The following is a 22982-nucleotide window of genomic DNA, read 5'->3' as shown; positions in this document are numbered from 1 at the left end:
GTAAGCTGTCCAGTCCCTAGTTTGTGCCGCTCAACACTGTTCTCCACCCCTTAAAGCTCAGTACAAGTATGATATTTTTAAAGCAAGAGGCATTTGAGAACGTAGGCTTTGAACCACAGACATCAAGCCCTTGTGAACAGTTAGTCCAACCTAACACTTCATTTTATTTATTTTTGAGAGGGAAAGGTGTGTACAAGGACATAAGTGCTATGTTTCACAATCTTCAGGGATCGTTGTAGTAATGATAAGAGATTGTTCAATAACATCCGTCATAGAGAAGGTCTCATTTGAACATAGTCTCTGTACAGGGATCGCTTCCCCCAGGGAGCTGTGAGAGAGGGATTCCACAATGACTTCTGCGGGCCCCACCTCTAATTCATGGGGGGGCTGGAGTGCTACCACAACAGCTTTTTCATCCTCAATGATCAGGTTCCGCAGCTTTCTCTGCCGGGGGTTGTAGTTTTCAACCCTGTCATGAATCTCCATGTGGCGCCTCAAGTGGGCCTTTAAAAGAGCAATCAGAGTCCATCATTACCCACCTAAAACATGCACAGCAGAGTCTCCTCTTGGTGAGGAATAAGGTCCAGGGTGCAGGAATGTTGGTGGCATAAGAAGTTGGGTCTAATTAGCACTAGGGGTGAAGAAAGCACGCAGGGAAATAAATGCACACAGTGAATTCACAAATGTAGGAGAACAGACCCCCTCCTCCCAAAAGGCTGTAGGAAGGGGGGGAAATGGCAACAGGTAAGACGACAAGGCTGGAGTAGCTCTTCCATAGAAACTTCTGTCTCTAACACTTCCTCTATAAGAGAAAAGGTGGTAACTTAGTCTTTTCTCTTTAGGGCAGCAAAGCAGTGCCATGGAGCAGGATTCCAGCTGTACAGAGGGAATGGCAGATAGAGCTAGGAGGAAAGAGAGTCCCATTTTTGAAGTCTTCCAGGCTGCTCTAGCAGGGACTCAATCCTCACTAATTTATCATCCATCACAGCCACTACCAGGGCTGGGAGCAAAAAGCAGAGGCCCATATTTCACACTAGATTTAGGTTTAGTGACCTGCTTTCTTACTATGGTTGCCTCAAATATTTATTAAAGCATTTCATTCTTTTGGGGTTTTTAATCTGAATGTGCTGTCACCTGTCCATGGAAATCTCTTCCTTTGCTTCCTCTCTCCCCCCCAAAGACTTTGGTTTTAGTAAATGAGATGAGATTTTGGTGGGGTTACAGAGGGAAAACTTGGTCAAAGGAACAAGGGTACTAACTGGCACTGCCCTTTTCACCCCTGCCAGAGCAGTCAGCAGCTCAGACACTCCAAGTGCTGCTCTACTTCATTCTTGTCTACAATAGACAGTGAACATGCTTCAGTTTAGGACCCCTGTGTTTTCCCTCCCGAAGAAATACACCACTTTATAAGACTAATTCTGTTCATCTCTTTGCAAATAGGAAGTTGGTGACTCAACCGGGCTTAGACTTGCTCATTGCAAGTGGAATTAGGAAAACCCCATACCTGTCGGGTGAACTTGTAACCACATTCAGTGCATTCAAACTTCCTCACTCCTTTGTGTCTGCGAACATGGACACGCAACTGTTCAACAGCTGAGAAGGGAAAGTTAGAAACCATTTATTAGCCACTTGGCTGAACATGGCAACGTGTTCATGGTCTGAACACTGCAACAAAGAGTCCTTGAGTTAAACAATCATAGGCCTGAGCTATATTGGAAATGTTACCCTGGCAAGGGACATGATGACAATCCTGCTATCTCAGGACATGGTGAAAGGGAGATTCCTCTTTGAAGAGTTGTGCTAAAGCCTCAAACTTGGCCAGTTATGTCACAAGAAAGCTTGAAGGAGAAGGGTTCTCTCCCCTTCCTGCCCATCCATTGCTCTGCTTTCACTAACACAGTTTTGCTGAATATTGCATCAGCAATGGACATAAGAATTCCTGCAAGAGACTCAATGTTCGACAAAACACAGAAATGCTGGATCCGCTTCTGTTCTGCAAACAGGTTTAAGAGTTGGAGTACAGTCAGACATGTATTTGCCTCTGATTGCCACAGCAGGCAAACAGAATGTCCCAATTCCCTGACGAGCACTTGCATGGTCACTATGAATTAAGACAAAGAGGCTCAAGGCAAATTAGAGGCCTCATAACTCCTGTGCAGGAGGATGCAGCAGCATTGCTGTAATGGGCATTACCTTTGAATGTTTTCCCACAGATCTGGCAGAAGTGTGGTCTTCCTTCCTGATGCCTGCTAGCAATGTGCCTCAGAAGGGGCCCTTTCTCCGTGAACCTCTGATCACAAAACTCACAGCTGAAGGGGCGTTCACCAGTGTGTGTGCGGTTGTGCTTATCCAGACTCGCTAATACAGATGAAAGACAAGAAATTTATCCTTCGTGTACAGAAACTTTACCACAGAGAGCCTGCCATTTCTTATGCCCGCTACAGAGCCTGCACACACTATTTTCTTAACGTTTTTAGAAAAGATGCAAATGGGAATTCACTGTTTTATGGTTCCGAATACCTTAACTGGAAGAGTGGTCAGTCTCTCTCCTCCACAGTGTCCAGGCATAAAAGAATAAGGGGATGCTCAATGAAATAAGTTAATTTGTTAGCTACGTGCAGTAACTTATGGAACTCACTGCAGGGACAGACGGGAGGAGACAAATGTTGTATTTCAAAAGGACAGAAATATGTAACATCTTAAAACATCTGCACAAGTTATTTAGGCGCTAGGATAGGCCTATAAAATCTACTTCAGCGCTGCCATGACATGCGGTGAACTTTGAGCAGAGGACACAGCTGATGTCTGGAAAACAGCTGAACGTTTTACTTTTGATACGTTTAAAAAAAAAGAAGTCTTCAAATTATACCAGGTTTCAGCTCTGAAAACACTGGGATACATTTTCCCTCCTAGAACCTCAACATCCAGAAAGGTGGGAGGGGGATTTCAACTCTTCCCTTAGCTGCTCTTTCCCAGCATGCTTTTCCGGTAGCTGGCCTTTTAAGTCTGGGAAAAAAGCAGCTGCCATACTGTCTGGCTACCACAGGCCACTTCTCCCTCCCAGCTGGTGTAAGGTTTTAGCTTCTATTATGTTTTCCTTTTCTTATTCCTGAGGCAGTATCACATAGTATGAGCCCCAAGGGGGCAGGAAAGAATTGTACAGCGTCTCACTAGGGCTTGCTTACTATGACCCTCCCCTGAAGCTATCAGGTACTGATGCTGCTAGAGGCAGAGTACCAGATGGACCTGTGGTCTGGCCCGTTAGAACACCCCCTGCTCAGGTAACACTCAGGGCTGGAGTTAAGACCAACACATTCAGTGCTTGGGCCCTGGCAGTGGAATAATGTGCACCAAGTACTGCAGCTCTCCAAGGGCTGGAATGAGGAGCTGTAACGACAGCCAGCTTGGCAAGCCAAGCAAAGGATCCTGTCTGTACCTTGTGTCCTGAAAGTCTTCCCACAGAGATGGCACTGGAAAGGTTTCTCGCCCGTGTGCGTGCGGAGGTGCATGTTGAGGTTGGCTTTCTGGGTGAAGGCGTGATGGCAGAACTCACACACATAGGGGCGCTCGTTTCTGGAAGGACAATGAGAACCATGTTCAGTTTGTTCCCGTCCTGAAGAGTCTCTTTGGTTGGGGAAACAACCCCGACGCACAGCTCTCCATTAGAAGGGTTAGACCCCTGGGAGTTAAGTCAGCTTTCACAGCTGTTCCAAAGTTCCCGAATTCAATCCTGTTTCAAACCTCCCTCAAAAACAAGGACTTGAAGAGGTCCAAGAACTGTGATTAATATCCTAGACCGGTCTATAGGTACAAAGAGCAGAAGCCAGAGTCTCTTAGCCCTCAGATGTTACAGCAAGTCCTGGGGACCCCATACTGACAGGGAGCATGAACAAAACAGTGCTGAAATGTGTCGGTGACCTAAAGAACACCATGAAGCCAGATACAGTAATTGCCTGATCAACTTCCAAAGACAATGAACAGACTGAGCCAACGGAAGCCACACAAACTGCAAACAGCATATGGGTAAGCTACATCTCTGGGGGAAGAGGCAGTGCTGGCCAGTTCTTGCGAACCAAGTGCTGGTCTTCCGTGGTACTATTTCTCAAGGGGCCTTTATAATTTGCCCTCCAGGGCCAAGACCACTCAACGGGGGTGATGCCTATCCCTGTCTCGCCTAGTCCATCTCCTGGCCTCTGCAGGACTGGTCCCTGCAGTGTGTTCCAGAGATCAGCAGGTCAGCAAGGAAGACAGACAGTAGATGGGCTGAAGGATATGCCTACGCTTGTGCCTTACCTGTGTTTAGCCTTGATGTGCATCTGTAAGCCATTGCGACTCGAAGCCCTGTGCCCACACTCCTCGCAGACAAAAAGTTTCTCTCCTCGGTGCTTGAATGCCTCATGAAGGCGCAACTCCGTTCGAGACAGGAAGCATTTGGAGCAGGCAGAGCACTACAAGTCCACAGGGAGGGATTAGGATCAGAGGCCAACGGCAGGAGTTCTGTCACATGCTCAGGGAACTGACTTCCCAGAGACTACAGCCAAGAGCAAAAGCGCAAGCCCAGGCCAAGCCTCTGGTGGACACAGGTCTCCTCCAGATGAGGATTAGAGGCTGCCAGCTTCTAAATTACAGAGTCAACCCAGCTGATGTTCTTTGCCTGGCACGCCACCACACTAGGACCAGATGAAAGTTAGGATCCTTTGATTATCCATCACTGCCTCATGCCACTGCACTAGCATCCCTCCTCCCTCTGTAATAACTCAAGATTGCCATCGACCCATTCCATGTTTTACTCCCAAAATGTCAGCTCTGCCCACCCCACATTAGCCTTGCCCCTCCTTACCGCATGTGGTTTTGGAGCACCATGTAACTTTATCATATGGCTTTGAAGATCCTTCTTTTGCATGAATTGTTGTACACAGGAGGGACACTGAAATACATGAGACAAGAGTCAGCCTCCGGCCATTTCCAGATAACTTACCGTAACTGAGTTAGAAGAGCTTACGGTTTCACTAATGCAGAGAGGCCAAAGGGGCTTGGCCAAGGAGAAAGAAGAGAAAAGATGCAAGACATAAAATCCTTCCCCAATGCCTTTCCACTTGCCTACAACATGTAACCCCATGCAAGCCCCCAAAGCTCCAGGTGCATCCTTGGCACTCACACCCAGGCTATAATCCTTGGGCTCTGTGCTGCATTTTCCCCTCCAAGACACACGCCCTTTATCAAGGAGATGAGTGATACATGGAGCACATCTATGGTCTGGTGACAGGAAGAAGGGATCGGTGGGATCAGTACTTTAAGACACAGGATAAATGCAGCTGCCATAAAAGGAAGGGAATAAACCAAAACAATATTCTTAAGGTGTAGGCAGCAGCCCAGTGACCTATGCACGTCCACAGCACCAGCCCAAACTCCTTGAGTCACTGCCACAAGGTGGTGCATGCTCTCAGTGCAAGGCCTGGCTGGGTGTGGTCAGTCCCTCAACCCCAGAATAGAAAGGCATCTTTGCACACATGCCCCTCTTTCTTTTCATGACAGCATCTCTCAGTCATTCCCAGGAATGCTCAAGGGCCCACTGTGCTGACCTTATAAGGCATTTCCCCTGTGTGTGACACCATGTGCAGCCGTAATTCCATTCGCCTCTTAAATATCTCCTGGCAGACTGAACAGGTGAAAACCTGAAAGACAGGAGGAGAGGAGATAGTCAGCGAGACCCTTAAGAAGAAGCAGCTCTGCTTATGGAGAGGCAAGAAAGGAAGGACACAGGCAAAGGGGACAGAAGATAAAGCAAAAAGCTGGCATAGGAAACAGGGGCATGTCAGAATGCAGACTCCTCACAGTTTGAGAGCTCGGTTAGGACACTGTTTGGCATGTGACCTGTAAACATTATGTCCTCTTTATAATACACAGTCGGAATATTCTGGTTATACCAAACTCCAATATTTGTCCCAAAAACCCAAACCAAAGCAAGTGGGGACTACACATGCTGCACCAACCCTCGCTTTCTTGCTGCAAGTCACTGTCCACGGCCCACACGGGACCGGTACACCCTTCCGCAGGAAGCTCAGCTGGCAGACAGCAGAGGACAGATGAAGTAGTTTCAATGTTATTCTGAATTTCAATGGCTGAGGTTGATCTTGGTTCTAGGACGCTGCAGTGGAGGCTCTAATTCTGCTCATGTTCCCAACTGCCCAGCAAAATGGACAAACTCACAGGATTTACTGCTATGCCTAGTGTTTATTTCCTGATGAGATGGCCTTGGTTTGCCAGAGGGACACATCCTTCTCTAAACTAGCCAGCGTTTGTGTTAACTTCCCATCAGCACAGAAAGGCAGTGGATGTAACAGACCCAGCACTGCACAGAGCATCAATGCACACAATGTCCCATTTTATAGAAACTCCTTAATCTAAACAGAAGTTATTTTATTCCAGCCTCCCAGTGTTGGACCCAAACTCTTACCACATGGCACCCCCAGAGAAGTCTCTCTGGATAGACAGCTCAGGTTACAGCTCTAGGCAAGAAGCGAACAAAGCAAGTGGCTGTAGACATGCTATGTTTGAGCTGCTGCTTTAACAATTTAACAGCCGCTGTCTCCTGCTCCTCCCTTGACAGTTCCCAGAAGTACCTGCTCCGAACGGTTCATACAGTTCCTAGCTTCATGCTCCAGCAGATTCTCCTTCCTAAAATAACATTTACCACATTTGGAACATTCAAATGGCTTTTCTCCAGTGTGTTTCCTAAAAGGAATACAAACAGAGTATCTGTAATTCTCAGTCTTTAACAGCAAAGACAAATATTTCCTTGGGACAGATTAGGGAGCCACTCACACAACAGGATCCCAAGTTACAGCCAGGATGCTAGTAGTCTGAACTGTTTTACACTGGAGAAGCAGACTCACAGAGACAATGGGTTATTTTCACAATTAACCAAATCTGTCCTGTGGCTTGAGAGGCTTCATGAACAGTTACAGGACCTTCACTCGACTCAGTGTCATTTCTAGGTCCACACTCCCCATCATAGCCTAGTTTAAAAGAGGCTAGTGAAGCACTGCTCATTTTCAGCCAGCTATTTGGAGCCAGGGGACAATAAAAACTTTATAAACTCAGACATAGTTAAATGTTGTTCACACCAACACATTATCTGTGGTCAAAGTTGTTAGAATACAGCTTAAAATCCTAAGAGACCCTTCTGAATGCTGTCTTTTAGGAAGCCGGTTTGCTGCTCCCATGGTATTTCAGAGCATCAGTTCACCAAGGCTCTCCTGCAGAATGCTCACCCTTGGCTTCTCCAGAAGACAGCCATCATCTCAGTCATGCTCTCTGTCCCCCACCAACATGCTGCAGTTTAAGGTAGGAAATGCTGACCTGTGAAACTAAGGTGACTGTCACAGACCTGTGTCTGCATTTTAAAGAAGGAACCTGGAGCTCCCTCCTCCTGCGGCTACTGTGGGCTAGATCTCCCTTTAAGCATTAGTTACCACTCTGAAGTCCTACACCATATTTCTCCCTTGTTGCTACGGGGCTAAGAGCTCCATTCACCCTCCGGCTCTAGGATTGTTTTAAGGTTGTTTTTAACAACAAGCAAGTCTAGGCAGCTCCATGTACAGAGGCTGATCAAATTTTAACAGGTGGCAGTTCCTCCGCACTTGCACTGAGATCTGCTCCCAGGTGCTGCATCTCCTGTAACAGCCCCTCGACACAGACAAGCTCTTATCTCCGTTCGAGCTATACTGATCTCCAGCTCAGACTTGTGAGAGTGGAAGAGGCTTGAGATGCGTTATTTACTCAAACCTTTAGAGCAGGTGGGCAAACTTTTTGGCCCAAGGGCCACATCTGGGTATGGAAATTGTATGGTGGGCCACGAATACTCACGAAATTGGAGCTGGAGTGCAGGAAGGGGTGAAGGCTCTGGCCGGGGGTTAGGGCTCTAGGGTAAGACCAGAAATTAGGAGTTCAGGGTGCAGGAGGGGGCTCTGGGGAGTGCGAGGGGAGGGGATGAGGGCTCTGGTTGAGGGTGCAGGCTCTGGGGATGAGGGGTTTGGAGTGCAGGAGGGTGCTCCAAGCTGGGACTGAGGGGTTTGGAGGATGGGACTTGGATAAGGGCTGGGGCAGGAGGTTGGGGCGCAGGAGGGGGATCAGGGGTGCAGGCTCCAGGCAGTGCTTACCTCAAGCAGCTCCTGGAAGCTGCGGCATGTCTGCCCTCTGGCTCCTACGCAGAGGTGCAGCCAGGCAGCTCTGCACGCTGCCCCGTCCACAGGCGCTGCTCCACAGTTCCCAGCCAATGAGAGCTGCAGGGGAGGGGCTTGGGGCGGAGGCAGTGTGCGGAGCCCGCTGGCTACCCCTACGCATAGGAGCCAGAGAGGGGACATGCTGCTGCTTCCTGGAGCCGCAGCACGTGCGAACGGAGCGGCCCCCGACCCCACTGCCCAGCTGGAGCGGATCAAGCCCCAGACCTTGCTCCCCAGTGGGAGCTCGAGCGTCGGATTAAATCAGATGACAGGCTGGATGTGCTTTAGAGACATTTCAGACACTCATAAATTCAGCACATTTCAAGAAGTTGTTTCTCTCACCCCCAACTGAAGCCCTAACAGCTGGCTGGGTTCAGTACCCCAGTCAGTGCTGAAAGGGTCACAATGCCAAAAAGTGACTCCAAGAGTCTATATGGAGGGTCTTACTGGTATCTGCCCCTGGCCAACTGCAAACAGGAAATGTGATCCAGCAAAACGTAAAAAGGCAGCTGGGAAATGCTAGGACTAGGTGCTTCCTCTAGCAAAGATCCTCAGTATCCCAGGAGGTTTTCCATCCTGGAACTGGAGCTTTCTCTAAACAAGTAAGAGATCCTACAGGCAGAGACTATTCTCTCAGGTCTCGCCTGCCTCCCAGTACTATTATTTCATAGCCTAAACCCGTGTGTTTAAGTTCAGAAATGAGCTCAAGTTCAGTTACTCAGCACGACTGCTCTGTATAGCCCAGCCCTGTGGGAAGCCAGTCAGGGCATAGGTCCCTCTTACTGTGGGTAAGGTACAGGAATAAAAATCAGAATGTTTACCTGTTGTGCACTTTTAGATAATATTTGCTGAGGAAGGTTTTATGACATGTGGGGCATTCAACCGGCACAGCTGTACCTTTTCTGTTCCCAGGAGTCCCAGCCTCTACCAGCCCAGCATTCCCTGCAGGCTCCAAACTGAGAGGCTTTTTTGCCAAATTTGATTTCTTTCTGGTCCTCAGGGTCTTTTTCTCAGGAATGTAATCTTCACCTGTTTCCTCATGAACTTCTCCATCATCTTCTGCTGCCACGTCATCAGAGACTTGAACAACCTGCATTTCCCACTGCGATGGAACAGGGAGCCATTACGTTAACTCAATGAGCACTTTAGACAGAACAAGAAATCATATCTACAGCGGTACTGCAATATCTTACAAGTCAGCTAAATTCTGGAGCTTGTGGACAGCACCATTGTCTGATGACAAGAAGCTTTCAGGAAAATAAAACAAACTCAGTGGATTTGACTAAGAACATTTCCCAATAACTCCCACAGGGCAGAGTCTGACTCTTGTCTACTGTACATGTTTAGCTTGTTCCAGTGCTGTAAGGGGATAACTTTCCCACCCCCCAAACACTCACCCAGTCACACACCTCCTGACAAGCATCTCTGCATCTTTTGCAGCAGCTGATGTAAACTGCTTCCTGGCTAGTCTGATTTTTTTTAAAACCTAACGAAATTAAACTCTGTTGCTGTACACAGGAATCAGTCCCTGTCTTTGCCAGCAACACCCTGAACCTATTATCTTAGCTCATATAGAAATAGTTATTAGCCATCAGAGTTACCCAGCCCTCTTCAAACTCCAGCCAGTGTGTGTCTCATTAGCCTCCTGAAATACTGACTCTCAAAGGGCCAATATACACTGCACAAGAAGGTATTTCTGTTCAGTGGTTCTGAAGTTCCTGACCTTAAAATAATTTCATAATGAAATTTTATCATGTCTTTGAGCCAAAGTACTTCTTTAATTTAAGATGTCCAGTTTCTTCCTTTTTGAATACACAAACTCATTACGAATTTCAGGTGTGTTGGCTTTGCTCTAGGAAAATAATTAACCCAATTAATATGAAAAGTATCAAATTCTTTGTACTCTGTAATAGCCTGCATTTGTGGAGCTCAAAGTAGTTACAAATAGTAGTCAATTAAGCCTCAATGTCCCTGAGATATAGGTCAACCTTTTCCCTCCTTTACAAATGGGGGGATACTAAGGTCCACAGAGATTAAGTGACCTGTTCAAGGACACATAGCAATTCTGTAGCAGAGTCAGGAATAGAACCCACATCTCCTGAGTCCCACTCCTGTACTTAAACCACCATCCTTGCCCTCTTATCACACTGGCTCTGTTGAGATTAGCAGACATCCTATATGCTTGATGCTCAGTTTTCAGGAGCAAATCTCTCCCTGCTTAAGTTTTAAACCTTTAGTTCTAAGGAGAGTAGTTTCTTAGTTCATAAAAGAAACCCTGTTAGGACATGCTCCACGCACCACCTCATTGCTGATGCCTCTGTCTTCAGTGCCTCCTCTTTTAGGTGGCCTTTTTATTTCTTTACATTCCTGGGTGTTCTTTACTTCACCTGAATTGCTCAATGCATTTGTTTTAACAGCCCTTTTAAGCCTTTCCCTAAGAAGAGATGGGCTCCCACTTGGTCCCTGGGTTAGTTTGGCTCTCCTAGTGCAGCAGCTGGGGCTGGCTTCACTAGCAACATTAGCTTTAGACAAGGCTTTGATAGCTTCTTCTCCGTCTGAGTCTGTTGGCTGCTTTAAGTGACCATTAAGATCTTCCCTAGGACCTTTCTCGTGAAGGCACCGGTTCTTTAGATCACTGCCGTCAAAGCATTTTGGCTTGAAGCTCTGACACAGCTCCACAGCTTCAGGGACACACAGTTCCTTGGCAGCGACAAGCACCTTCTCCCGGTTCTCTGAGGTAAGTGCGAGGTGTCCAGTGTAGAAGAAGTCCAGCAGGAGCTCAAAGATCTCCGCAAAGCTCTCAGGGAGAATGATGCTGCTGGAGGCTCCATCTCCGTACAAACTCTGGAAGAAGCAGCTGCAGCAAGCCAGGACGCTCCAGTGGGCTTTGAAGACCAGCCCGCCCACGTCCAGGGTAGCATCACAGTACTGGCCCTTCTCCCGCTGCTTGTTCAGCTCCTGCAGGACGCGGACACTGTGCTGGACAAAGGAGCCATCCATGGTCTGCAGGGAGAGGAGGCAGGGGTGAGCCAGCGGGGCTTGGGCCAAGGGCTGCCAGGGGAGGCAGAAAAGAAAGCAGCCGGGGAGGGGGAGAAGGCTCCAGGTCACCCTCCCCAGGAGGCATCCCCTCCAGTCCGCCCTGGGGGAGACATCGCCTCCCCCGCAACCCCTCTGGCCCAGCCCGGCCCGGCCCGGCCCACCCCTGGGGGGGGGACATCGCCTCCCCCCCCCCGCCAACCCCTCCGACCCGGCCCGGCCCGGCCCGGCCCACCCCTGGGGGGGGACATCGCCTCCCCCCGCCAACCCCTCCGGCCCGGCCCGGCCCGGCCCACCCCTGGGGGGGGGGACATCGCCTCCCCCCCCCGCCAACCCCTCCGGTCCGCCCCGGGGGGGACACCGCCCCGCGCCAAGGTCCCCTCACCTCCGCGGGCGGGCGGGCGGGCACCGGCACCGGCGTGGGACAGGGGGCGCCCGAGGGCCCCGACAGGGAACCGAGCGCGGCTACTGCGGGAGCCGGGCCGCCGCCATCTTGGGGAAGCGCCGGACGTGACGTGACGGGGCGGGGCGGGGCGGGGCCTGTGAGTCCCAGCGGGGGATGGGGGGACTGAAGGGGGGAGCGAGGATGGGGGTCACGGGGGGGGCGGGGGGACTGAAGAGGGGAGCGAGGATGGGGTCACGGGGGGGGCGGGGGGACTGAAGGGGGGAGCGAGGATGGGGGTCATGGGGGGGTCTGGGGGGACTGAAGGGGGAGCGAGGATGGGGGTCACGGGGGGGCGGGGGGACTGAAGGGGGGAGCGAGGATGGGGGTCACGGGGAGGTCTGGGGGGACTGAAGGGGGGAGCGAGGATGGGGGTCACAGGGGGGTCTGGGGGGACTGAAGGGGGAGCGAGGATGGGGGTCACGGGGAGGTCTGGGGGGACTGAAGGGGGAGCGAGGATGGGGGTCACGGGGGGGTCTGGGGGGACTGAAGGGGGGAGCGAGGATGGGGGTCACAGGGGGGTCTGGGGGGACTGAAGGGGGAGCGAGGATGGGGGTCACGGGGAGGTCTGGGGGGACTGAAGGGGGAGCGAGGATGGGGGTCATGGGGGGGTCTGGGGGGACTGAAGGGGGAGCGAGGATGGGGGTCACGGGGGGGCGGGGGGACTGAAGGGGGGAGTGAGGATGGGGTCACAGGGGGGCGCGGGGACTGAAGGGGGGAGTGAGGATGGGGGTCACGGGGGGGTCTGGGGGGACTGAAGGGGGGAGCGAGGATGGGGGTCACGGGGCGTCTGGGGGGACTGAAGGGGGGAGCGAGGATGGGGGTCACTGGTGGGACTGAAGGGGGGAGCGAGGATGGGGGGTCACTGGGGGGACTGAATGGGGGAACGAGGATGGGGGTCACGGGGGGTCTGGGGGGACTGAAGGGGGGAGCGAGGATGGGGTCACAGGGGGTCACTGGGGGGACTGAAGGGGGGAGCGAGGATGGGGGTCATGGGGGGGTCTGGGAGGACTGAAGGGGGGAGCGAGGATGGGGTCACGGGGGGGTCTGGGGGGACTGAAGGGGGGAGCGAGGATGGGGGTCATGGGGAGGAGGGACTGAAGGGGGGAGTGAGGATGGGGTCACGGGGGGGTGGGGGGACTGAAGGGGGGAGTGAGGATGGGGGTCACGGGGGGGTCTGGGGGGACTGAAGGGGGGAGCGAGGATGGGGGTCACGGGGCGTCTGGGGGGACTGAAGGGGGGAGCGAGGATGGGGGTCACGGGGGGTCTGGGGGGACTGAAGGGGGAGCGAGGATGGGGGTCACGGGGGAGTCTGGGGGGACTGAAGGGGGGAGCTAGGATGGGGGTCACGGGGGGGGGCGGGGGGACTGAAGGGGGGAGTGAGGATGGGGTCAAAGGGGGGTGGGGGGACTGAAGGGGGGAGTGAGAATGGGGGTCACGGGGGAGTCTGGGGGGACTGAAGGGGGGAGCGAGGATGGGGGTCACGGGGCGTCTGGGGGGACTGAAGGGGGGAGCGAGGATGGGGGTCATGGGGGGTCTGGGGGGACTGAAGGGGGGAGCGAGGATGGGGGTCACTGGGGGGACTGAAGGGGGGAGCGAGGATGGGGGTCACGGGGGGTCTGGGGGGACTGAAGGGGGAGCGAGGATGGGGGTCACGGGGGAGTCTGGGGGGACTGAAGGGGGGAGCTAGGATGGGGGTCACGGGGGGGGCGGGGGGACTGAAGGGGGGAGTGAGGATGGGTCACGGGGGGGCGGGGGGACTGAAGGGGGGAGTGAGGATGGGGTCACAGGGGGGCGGGGGGACTGAAGGGGGGAGTGAGAATGGGGGTCACGGGGGGGTCTGGGGGGACTGAAGGGGGGAGCGAGGATGGGGGTCACGGGGCGTCTGGGGGGACTGAAGGGGGGAGCGAGGATGGGGGTCATGGGGGGTCTGGGGGGACTGAAGGGGGGAGCGAGGATGGGGGTCACTGGGGGGACTGAAGGGGGGAGCGAGGATGGGGGTCACAGGGGGGTCTGGGGGGACTGAAGGGGGGAGCGAGGATGGGGTCACGGGGGGGTCTGGGGGGACTGAAGGGGGGAGCGAGGATGGGGGTCATGGGGAGGAGGGACTGAAGGGGGAGCGAGGATGGGGGTCACAGGGGGGTGTGGGGGGACTGAAGTGGGAGCGAGGATGGGGGTCACAGGGAGGTCTGGGGGGACTGAAGGGGGAGCGAGGATGGGGGTCACGGGGGGGCGGGGGGACTGAAGGGGGGAGCGAGGATGGGTCACGGGGGGGCGGGGGGACTGAAGGGGGGAGTGAGGATGGGGTCACGGGGGCGGGGGGACTGAAGGGGGGAGCGAGGATGGGGGTCACGGGGGGGTCTGGGGGGACTGAAGGGGGGAGCGAGGATGGGGGTCACGGGGCGTCTGGGGGGACTGAAGGGGGGAGCGAGGATGGGGGTCATGGGGGGTCTGGGGGGACTGAAGGGGGGAGCGAGGATGGGGGTCACTGGGGGGACTGAAGGGGGGAGCGAGGATGGGGGTCACAGGGGGGTCTGGGGGGACTGAAAGGGGGAGCGAGGATGGGGTCACGGGGGGGTCTGGGGGGACTGAAGGGGGGAGCGAGGATGGGGGTCATGGGGAGGAGGGACTGAAGGGGGGAGCGAGGATGGGGGTCACAGGGGGGTGTGGGGGGACTGAAGGGGGAGCGAGGATGGGGGTCACAGGGAGGTCTGGGGGGACTGAAGGGGGAGCGAGGATGGGGGTCACGGGGGAGTCTGGGGGGACTGAAGCGGGGAGCGAGGATGGGGGTCACAGGGAGGTCTGGGGGGACTGAAGGGGGAGCGAGGATGGGTCACGGGGGGGCGGGGGGACTGAAGGGGGGAGTGAGGATGGGGTCACAGGGGGGTGGGGGGACTAAAGGGGGGAGCGAGGATGGGGGTCACGGGGGGGTCTGGGGGGACTGAAGGGGGGAGCGAGGATGGGGGTCACGGGGCGTCTGGGGGGACTGAAGGGGGGAGCGAGGATGGGGGTCATGGGGGGTCTGGGGGGACTGAAGGGGGGAGCGAGGATGGGGGTCACTGGGGGGACTGAAGGGGGGAGCGAGGATGGGGGTCACAGGGGGGTCTGGGGGGACTGAAGGGGGGAGCGAGGATGGGGTCACGGGGGGGTCTGGGGGGACTGAAGGGGGGAGCGAGGATGGGGGTCATGGGGTGGAGGGACTGAAGGGGGGAGCGAGGATGGGGGTCACAGGGGGGTGTGGGGGGACTGAAGGGGGAGCGAGGATGGGGGTCACAGGGAGGTCTGGGGGGACTGAAGGGGGAGCGAGGATGGGGGTCACGGGGGAGTCTGGGGGGACTGAAGCGGGGAGCGAGGATGGGGGTCACGGGGGGGCGGGGGGACTGAAGGGGGGAGCGAGGATGGGGTCACAGGGGGGCGGGGGGACTGAAGGGGGGAGTGAGGATGGGGGTCACGGGGGGGTCTGGGGGGACTGAAGGGGGGAGCGAGGATGGGGTCACGGGGGGTCTGGGGGGACTGAAGGGGGAGCGAGGATGGGGGTCATGGGGGGGACTGAAGGGGGGAGCTAGGATGGGGGTCATGGGGGGTGGGTTGTGGGGTTGGGGGCAGCGCGGGGCCTGGGAGGCTCATGGGGGTTGGCTGGGTTGTGAGCCGGGGGGCACAGCTGAGCCCTGTCCCCAATTCCCCCCCCATGACCAGGGGCAAACCCGTTGCCCCCCCCGCCCCCCAGCAGCAGGCCGTGCCCTGGGGGGTGCTGCAGCCGGGCTCGCTGTGGTCCCTGCGCTGTTCCTGCCGGGCGATGGCGAAGGGAGCCGCTGGCCGTGCCTGTGGCAGCTGGCTTTGGCCTAGTGCTGTGCCCGGAGCCCCTGAGCAGGGTGGATGATGTAACCCTGCTCTCCACGGGAAGAAAGCCCTGAGTGATCGCAGCCCCAGCCCCTCCGGAGAGCAAACAAATTCTTGAGGGTCCTGCAGGTTCATGGAGGGGTGGGGGGTGCTGGCTCTCGATGCCACTGAAAGGGAACCAGACTTAAAGGAGGACCATGGCTCATGGGATTTGTCAGAAAGCACAAGAGAGAAGCAGGTGTGAACTCCAGGGAGGGATTCCCCAGAGACCATCTAAAAGGCTTCTGGTTTCAGAGTGGGAGCTGTGTTAGTCTGTATCAGCAAAAACAAGGAGGAGTCCTTGTGGCACCTTAGAGACTAACACATTTATTTGGGCATGAGCTTTCGTGGGTTAAAACCCACTTCATCGGATGCATGGAGTGGAAAATACAGGAGCAGGTATAAATACATGAAAAGATGAGAGTTGCCTTACCAACTGATCCCCCTCTTGGTAAGGCAACTCCCATCTTTTCATGTGCTGTGTATTTATACCTACTCCTGTATTTTCCACTCCATGCATCCGATGAAGTGGGTTTTAGCGATGTGTTAGCGAGAGGCTGCAAACCATAGCATAGCTGAAGTTGAGAATCTTTTCAGAGAGGGCTTGTGACACCCAGTATGGATGGCCCAGAAACTGAAGTTTCAAGTTCTGGGATCAAATTTTCTTCTGGTGTTAACTGGTGTAGCTCCACTGAAGGCAAAATAGCTGCACCAACTCTCACCAACAGTCAATGAGACCCGTGCATAGCTTTGATGGTTCATTTCACTTTATGATCAGGATGTCTGCTTTCTCCAGTTTGGGGATGTGGTTTTTGGTCCTTGGTATCTCTGTGAAGGAGCCTCCTGAGCTGCTCACTGCTGGTGTTAATCCGACCCCTCATCTTCTCAGCTGTGGGAAGAATGAACACTCATTTGCTGTTGTGGGTTGAGTAGGTGCCTGAAAGGTCTGGAAGGAATCACTGTCTTCTGACCTCTGATATGGATCAGAATTACCTTTTGCTTTGTGTGTGTGTGTTTCTGCGTCAAGGAGTTCAGTGAAATAATGCACAGAGCTGTTGTCACAAGGGAAACCGAGCAACTTTCTGGAGTCTGGCTGGAATCCTGCAGTGCCACTGTTCTCCTTTATTTATGTATGATAATGGATGTCTCTCTCAAATGGCAGGCTTCCACTTTAGATCTTGTCAGCATATTGTCAGTGATATTAAACCCATTTAGTTAAACTGATGCAAGGCCTCAGGGAGAGTTATGTTGGCACTCCTGGATGCCTTGGTTGCCTGTGAACACCTGTGGTGTTTTCTCTCTCCAGAGGACTGGGTGTGCTGCACCCAGTGCATGGCTTGTAGACAATACCAGGGTATTAGATCCTGACATGGAGCCTGATGGTGTGGAAAACAGCTTTACTGCCTGTTGCCGGGGTCCTGCCAGCAGCACTAAATAAATCAAGGAGTGTGCTGGGCAACAGTAACTAGACACCTTCTCCATTAGAATATGCTGCATGTGAACACAGCCTCTCTGGCTACTGTCACCTGAAGAGGAGAGGGCATTGTGTGTGCTTATTGTCCTCGTCCCTGGTACATTATTCAGAGAGGAAGTATCGTCTATTAGCTAAAGTACAGGACCAAGAGTCAGGGAGCCTGGGTTCTGTTCCCAGCACTGACTTGTTGTTGGCTGTGGGCAAGTCTCGTAACCTCTCCGTCTTGTTCCTCACATCTGTGAAAGAGGGATAGTAATGCTAGCCACAATGGCCTTAGAGAGGGTTGGGAGTGTTGGTTAATTAATACTTATAAGTTGCTTTGAGATCCTCGGGTGGAGGGCATCAGAGATGGGCAGAGGATTCTCACTGCACTGCCAAAGCCCTTCCCATCCCTGACTTTTTTTTACCTTCTCAGATATCCTGGGAGTCAGGAAGAGCCTCCTTTTAGGATGCCAGTGTACTATGAAGCCTCCAGCTCTGCTTTTGGAAGGACTGGTATCAGCTGAGCAAAGTGAGCAGTGCTGCCTGGGGTGGGTCTTTGGTGAGTGTTTTTGCAATGGGCCAGTAAAGTCTCCACAGGGCAGCTCTTATGGGGCATGAGTCCCCTGGTCCAGGACTTTTAGTTTTTGTTTTTTTACTTCTGGGGTCAAGGTTCTCCTTCAGGAGCCCTTTCCTTCCAGTGCTTGACTCTTATGTATATTCCCATCAGACTTCTCCCTTCTGCTTGGGCCAAACTTTGAAGCATTGCTGACTAAATTGCACTCTCTGAATGGTGATATGGGAATGCTATTGTGCGCGCTATTACTGGTCTGGGCACCAAATGCCTGCTTTGTTCATCCAGAAGGGGCCATTTATGTAAGTTTCTACCTCTCTTGATTTGCACAGTCTGTGTGGCATTGGCCCTGTGCTAGGAGACACTTCTGTGCAATCATCTCTGTTGGCTGAAATCACTGTTTTTAAAAAAATTTAATTGAGCCCTTTTTTTGGTGTTGGTGAAGATGCCAGAAGTTGTTGCATGTTTTCAGTACAGTTCATTATTAAGTCTGGGGATGGTGCTGTGTGTCATTTAGAAAGGATGCCTTGAGGATGGGGCACTGACCTGCCACACAACAGACCTGACTTCAGTTCTCAGCTCAGCCACTTGGGAGCAGTCACCTAATCTACATTACAAAACCTAAACCTAATTTCCCCAATACTAATTTCCACCTACTGTTACTCACACCTTCTTGTCAACTGTCTGAAATGGGCCACTCTCATTACCACTGCAAAAGTTATTTTTCCTCCCTTGGTATCCTGCTGTCAATTGAATTATCTTGTTAGACTGACCTCACACTTGGTAAGGCAAATCACATCTTTTCATGTATTTATACCTGCTCCTGTATTTTCCACTCCATGCATCTGATGAAGTGGGTCCTAGCCCACGAAAGCTTATGCCCAGATATATGTGTTAGTCTCTAAGGTGCCACAAGGACTCCTCGTTGTTTGTGCTGATCTAGCCTGTGCCTCTGTGACTGATCTACCCCAGTGTAAACGGGGCTAATGCTCCACACCCTCCCAGCAGTGTAGTGAGTATAAAGATCCATGAATGACTCTGAGGCGCTCGGACAGGCAGGCACGAAGGCCATGTCAGGACCTCGATCACTCTCAGGGACTCCTATCACAATAGCTGTCATTTTTCATGTGGATATTAATTAACGTGGATTTGTGTGTTTCAAAAGCCAGAGGCTTCAGAGCATCAAGCCCTCCCCTCACTGAGCGCAACATGCTATAGCATGTGGACTCTGCCTGACCTGGGTCTCTGTTGCTAAGGGGAATCAGCAGGGAATCAGCTGGAGGCTTTATTTAGACTCCTGCATTTAGCACCATGGACGCCTTTCCAGGCCTATGCATAGAGCTGTTTTCGTGGGGAGTCGGTTACTTGCTAGCATTTGACGTCCGTATGGAGGGACTGACCACCTTTGGTATTTGCTGTGACTTAGTTATTGCAGCCCTGCTCCCTCTGGTTGACTCAGTGAATATTCAGTTGTGACCTAAAAAAGGAGAATCTGTAATTAAACGGGCTGACTGTCATTAATGATTTCTTTTTATTGAGTCTGGCAGCTCATGAAACATTGTAACAACCCACCATTTGCATTCTGAAGCACAGGAATGTTTGCAATAGCTATAGTTAGCAATGACAGCTTAATAGACAAGGAATAAAATAAGCTTCAGCTATGGGAGAGCACAAAGCTTCCTGCCAAGGATTCTGGGCTGGACATGGGGAGCCTTTAAGTATGTTACAAGGACTCGTCATTAAAATATCCTTCCATGTGATGAGCTTGGTACTATTCCAAAATCTGTGCAGCTATTAGGCCAGATTCTGCTCTCCTATTTCAGGTTGAGTAGCACTTTGCTCCATGACAAGGCCCATCTAAGTCAGTAGGACTGTTTGCTGAGTAAGGTGCTACTTAATACAAGTGGGAGTCTCAGAATCTCGTCCATTGTATAAAATCTGCAGCCTGTCTTGCTCTGGCAGTCTCAGGGCTCAGTAATTCCACTTACTAGGAGCAGGAACTTCTACAAGGAAACAGCTGTTTCGCGGCGGCAAACGCTGGGGGGGGGGGGAGAAGAGGGACGCGGCGTGCCCAGGGGAGGAGACGGAGGCGGAGGTGAGCTGGGGCGGGGCAGGGAGCTGCCGGTGGGTACAGAACACCCACCAATTTTTCCCAAGGGGTGCTCCAGCCCCAGAGCACCCACGGAGTCGGCGCCTGTGCCAAGTAGCCCTGTTCAACTATCAGGCCCATCTGGGAAGGGAGTAAGGGATTATCAAGCCACCAGGTGACTCAGGGCTAGTCTACACTAGAAGCACTACATCGGCACAGCTGCAACCAAGCCACAGCCGCGCGTCTGCCAAAGACACTCTAGGCCAACGGGAGAGAGCTCTCCTGTCGGCACAATGAATCCACCTCTGCGAGAGGCACTGGGAGATGCTCTCCTGCCGACATAGGACTGTCCACACCGGCGCTTAGGTCGGTGTAACTTACATGTGAAAAAGTGACATAAGTTATACTGAAGTGGTAGTGAAGACTTGGCCTCAGTTGGGAAGGATGGAGATGGGCTCCTGCTGAAGGCTGCAGTGCAGTGTGTTGTTCCCTCTGAGTGTTAAGAGACCCAAGGGGAAAAGCCTCTGGGAGCAGGAGCCCACGGTGGCCAGAACTGGGGGTGGGGGTTTGGTGGTTTTTGCTGTTTGGCCTAGGTTTTATAGTGAAGAATAAAACTGTTCCCTGAAAAAGCCATAAGCCTGGCAGTGAATCCAGAGAGACACCCTGTAGCCCATTGACCTATGTGAGTGAGAAGTGAGTGTGAAATGGGGGAGGTGAGTGTGCGGTGGGGGGGGTGAGCATGTGATATTTGTGCAAATTCCCTCAGTAGCCCGTTCCAGGTGTGTGCACGTCTTTCTGCATCCCAGTATGACTGTGTTATGGGCATCATCGTCCTTCCTCTCCCCAGGCTCCCTCCCACCACAGACCTTGGTGATGACCTTATTGTGTCACTGAGCTAAGAATAGGAGCTCTTTGGAGCAAGGAGGTGACTAGTGTGCTCTGGACATCCAAGGAAGACAAACAGCCTGCGTATCTCATTCAGAAAGCTCGGTCGGCTTCCTGCCCATCCACAGAGGAGCACTTTCCCAGCACAGTGGCGGTTAGGCCTGGAGTTTGCAGGAGGCACTGCAGTTTGCATCACTCGGGGAGCATGAGGCAACAAATAGCAAACTGCTGAGTGCAGGGTGGGAGCCTGTCCCAGAGCCGCAGGGAACGCAGCGGGGCTTTGGAGGCCCTGGCAGAAAGAGCCCCTTGTCATTGAGGGACAGGCTATAAACTGCTCCAGGCAGAACAGCTCCATCCCCTTGGTCATTGCTGGCATACTTGGCTGGAAGGGAACCCCATACACATGGCGGCAGATGTTATTCCCCTGGATGCTCTCAGCTGAAACTGACAACTGAGTGACTCACCCTGAAAGAGGAGCAAAGCTCTGCATTCAGCCTCCCTGGGCAGATCCAGCAGGCCCTGGGAATCGCAGCTTGCAGCCAGTCACCTCTTGTAACTCCCCAGGGGTAGGAGCGGGGCTCACTGTAGGCTGTAATGCAGCAGTGAGTGAGTTTCCAGTGAAGTCTGATTGACTGTTGTTGGCTGTTTGGGTGCTGTTGCCACCTGTTTCTGGAGAGACATTTGTGTTTTTTCTCCTGTGTTATCTTTAATGGCAGTTTAACAATAAAAATTATCTGACAAAATAGTACTTAAGGTCAGAACTTTGTGGGGCAGGCGAGAGGGAGGGGCTGAAGGCACAGTGAAATGGCTTCAGATGCTGAGGGAGAAGAGCATGAGGACTGGATCTGAGTGCCTGCTATGTAAGTTACCTCTGCTCAGTGTCCCATAGTGTCCCGTGGGAGGGAATGAGCCTGTGCGTGGGTGCTGGGTGCCTGGTGCTGAGAAGCAGCAGCATGTTCCCAGCCCCCCTCTCTGCCCATATCAGCACCCGAGAGAAAAGGGGCGTTTTTATCCTAGGCTGGCCAGTGTGCTCAGCCCCTCCTTTTCCACCTTGAGCTGACAAAGCCAGTGGTCCAAGCCTCCCAGGAAGCTGTTCTCACGTCTCTTGGGTAACCAGCCTGAGAGACCATCAGGCCACTCAGTTCCAGGGGCGTGAGCAAATTGTCAAGAGCCTCCTGTTCCGAGGTGCTGGGCTCATGGGGATCCCGTCCCACACTCAACCCCAGTCACCAGGTATTCTATCCATTTTGTAGGGAGAAAAGAGAAGCCCAGATCTGTCTCTTGATGGTAGGTGTTTAAGAGCCAGGATAGAGTATAATGACTTGTGCCATCTGGTTTTATGCCTCTCTTTTCCATTCCATTCCCCATGCCCTACAGCAGTCTTGTCTTGGAGGATGTGGCCCCCTTGGGACCTACTGTTATCTCCAGGTCTGTGACCTGCAACTTACGCTGCAGCTGGGCAGGTGGCATGCAGGGCTGCCATCTTGTGGCTATGAGGATTCCATGCAGGGTATAACAGTGGGAGTTAGAAGAAAGAAAAGGAGTACTTGTGGCACCTTAGAGACTAACCAATTTATTTGAGCATAAGCTTTCGTGAGCTACAGCTCACTTCATCGGATGCTCCTGAAATGCTGGAGCCACGGAGCCAGGCTAAGGATGTGCACTAGCTCATGCAGCCAGTCTTGTGCTGCCACGAAGTGCAGCCCTGGCGCTGGCAGCAGGACTGGTGTGGATGCGGCTCTGGGAAGCTCTGTCCCTTGGAGGGCTGGAGGTGGGAAGGAGTCACGAAAGGGGAGAGCAAAGCATTACTGCCCCGGGCTGACCTCACTGCCCCTAAACTCCCTCACCCACTAGGCTGTGGGGTCACAACCTCTGTGCCCTGCACAGGCCCCCTGCACATGGCTCTGTCACAGGGCCGGCCTTCCACTCACAGGGAAGATGAAGAGCATGGCAGATGAGCTGTCCCTGACCCCACAGGCTGGCTGGGAGTGAGGCAAGGCCTCGGGCCCAGCTTTGTCAACGCCTGTTCTAACTGACACATGGGAGCTCTCCAGTCTGTCCTGTTCTTGCTGCCACCTCCCACAGCACAGACCCCATGTGGCCTGCGTGCTCCCATGTGCCCCCTGCAGGGTATGTTGCCCAATACCCCCTCCACCCCAACTCCCACACAGCTACTCTCACCTCGCAGCCCAGCAGGATCAGTTACTGGTGGCAGGTAGTCACAGGCCTGAGCTCATCTCACTCCACCCCTCCGCACCCCCCATCTCATCCCCAGCTCCCACTAGTGCCCCCCTGCAGCTCCCTGCACAGATCTCTGTCACGCCCTCTTCCCCCACAGTGGGATGCTGAGAGCACAGAATTCAATAGCTGTGAGGGACCTCCTCCCACCCACCCCATAT

At 53.5% G+C, this 22982-nt stretch overlaps 1 protein-coding gene across 1 annotated transcript; it reads right to left on the bottom strand.

Moving 5' to 3' along the window:
- Positions 1–12: 12 nt before the first annotated feature.
- ZBTB48 (zinc finger and BTB domain containing 48) lies at positions 13–11655 on the bottom strand. Its single transcript, XM_074975368.1, has 11 exons — positions 11647–11655; positions 10524–11228; positions 9047–9327; positions 6624–6735; positions 5583–5675; positions 4841–4927; positions 4294–4448; positions 3437–3573; positions 2194–2358; positions 1505–1593; positions 13–504 (listed from the first exon to the last, which is right to left on the bottom strand). The coding sequence occupies exons 2-11, from the start codon at positions 11223–11225 to the stop codon at positions 208–210; spliced, it is 2118 nt and encodes a 705-aa protein (XP_074831469.1). The 5' UTR covers positions 11226–11228; positions 11647–11655; the 3' UTR covers positions 13–207.
- Positions 11656–22982: the final 11327 nt, after the last annotated feature.

The sequence above is a fragment of the Natator depressus genome, chromosome 18, assembly GCF_965152275.1.
Source record: "Natator depressus isolate rNatDep1 chromosome 18, rNatDep2.hap1, whole genome shotgun sequence".
Classification (NCBI taxonomy): Eukaryota; Metazoa; Chordata; order Testudines; family Cheloniidae; genus Natator; species Natator depressus.
The sequence above is the reverse complement of the archived record's forward strand: the minus strand, read 5'-3'. Positions and strand labels throughout refer to the sequence as shown.

What these genes read in the sequence shown, in the direction of transcription:
- ZBTB48 (XM_074975368.1), bottom strand. Translation starts at nt 11,225, where the DNA reads ATGGATGGCTCCTTTGTCCAGCACAGTGTCCGCGTCCTGCAGGAGCTG. An exon ending in GTGCTCCAAAACCACATGCG is followed by an intron (nt 4,449 to 4,840) that starts GTAAGGAGGGGC and finishes GTGGACTTGTAG; the next exon opens with TGCTCTGCCTGCTCCAAATG. An exon ending in CTGTGGGAAAACATTCAAAG is followed by an intron (nt 1,594 to 2,193) that starts GTAATGCCCATT and finishes TTCCCTTCTCAG; the next exon opens with CTGTTGAACAGTTGCGTGTC.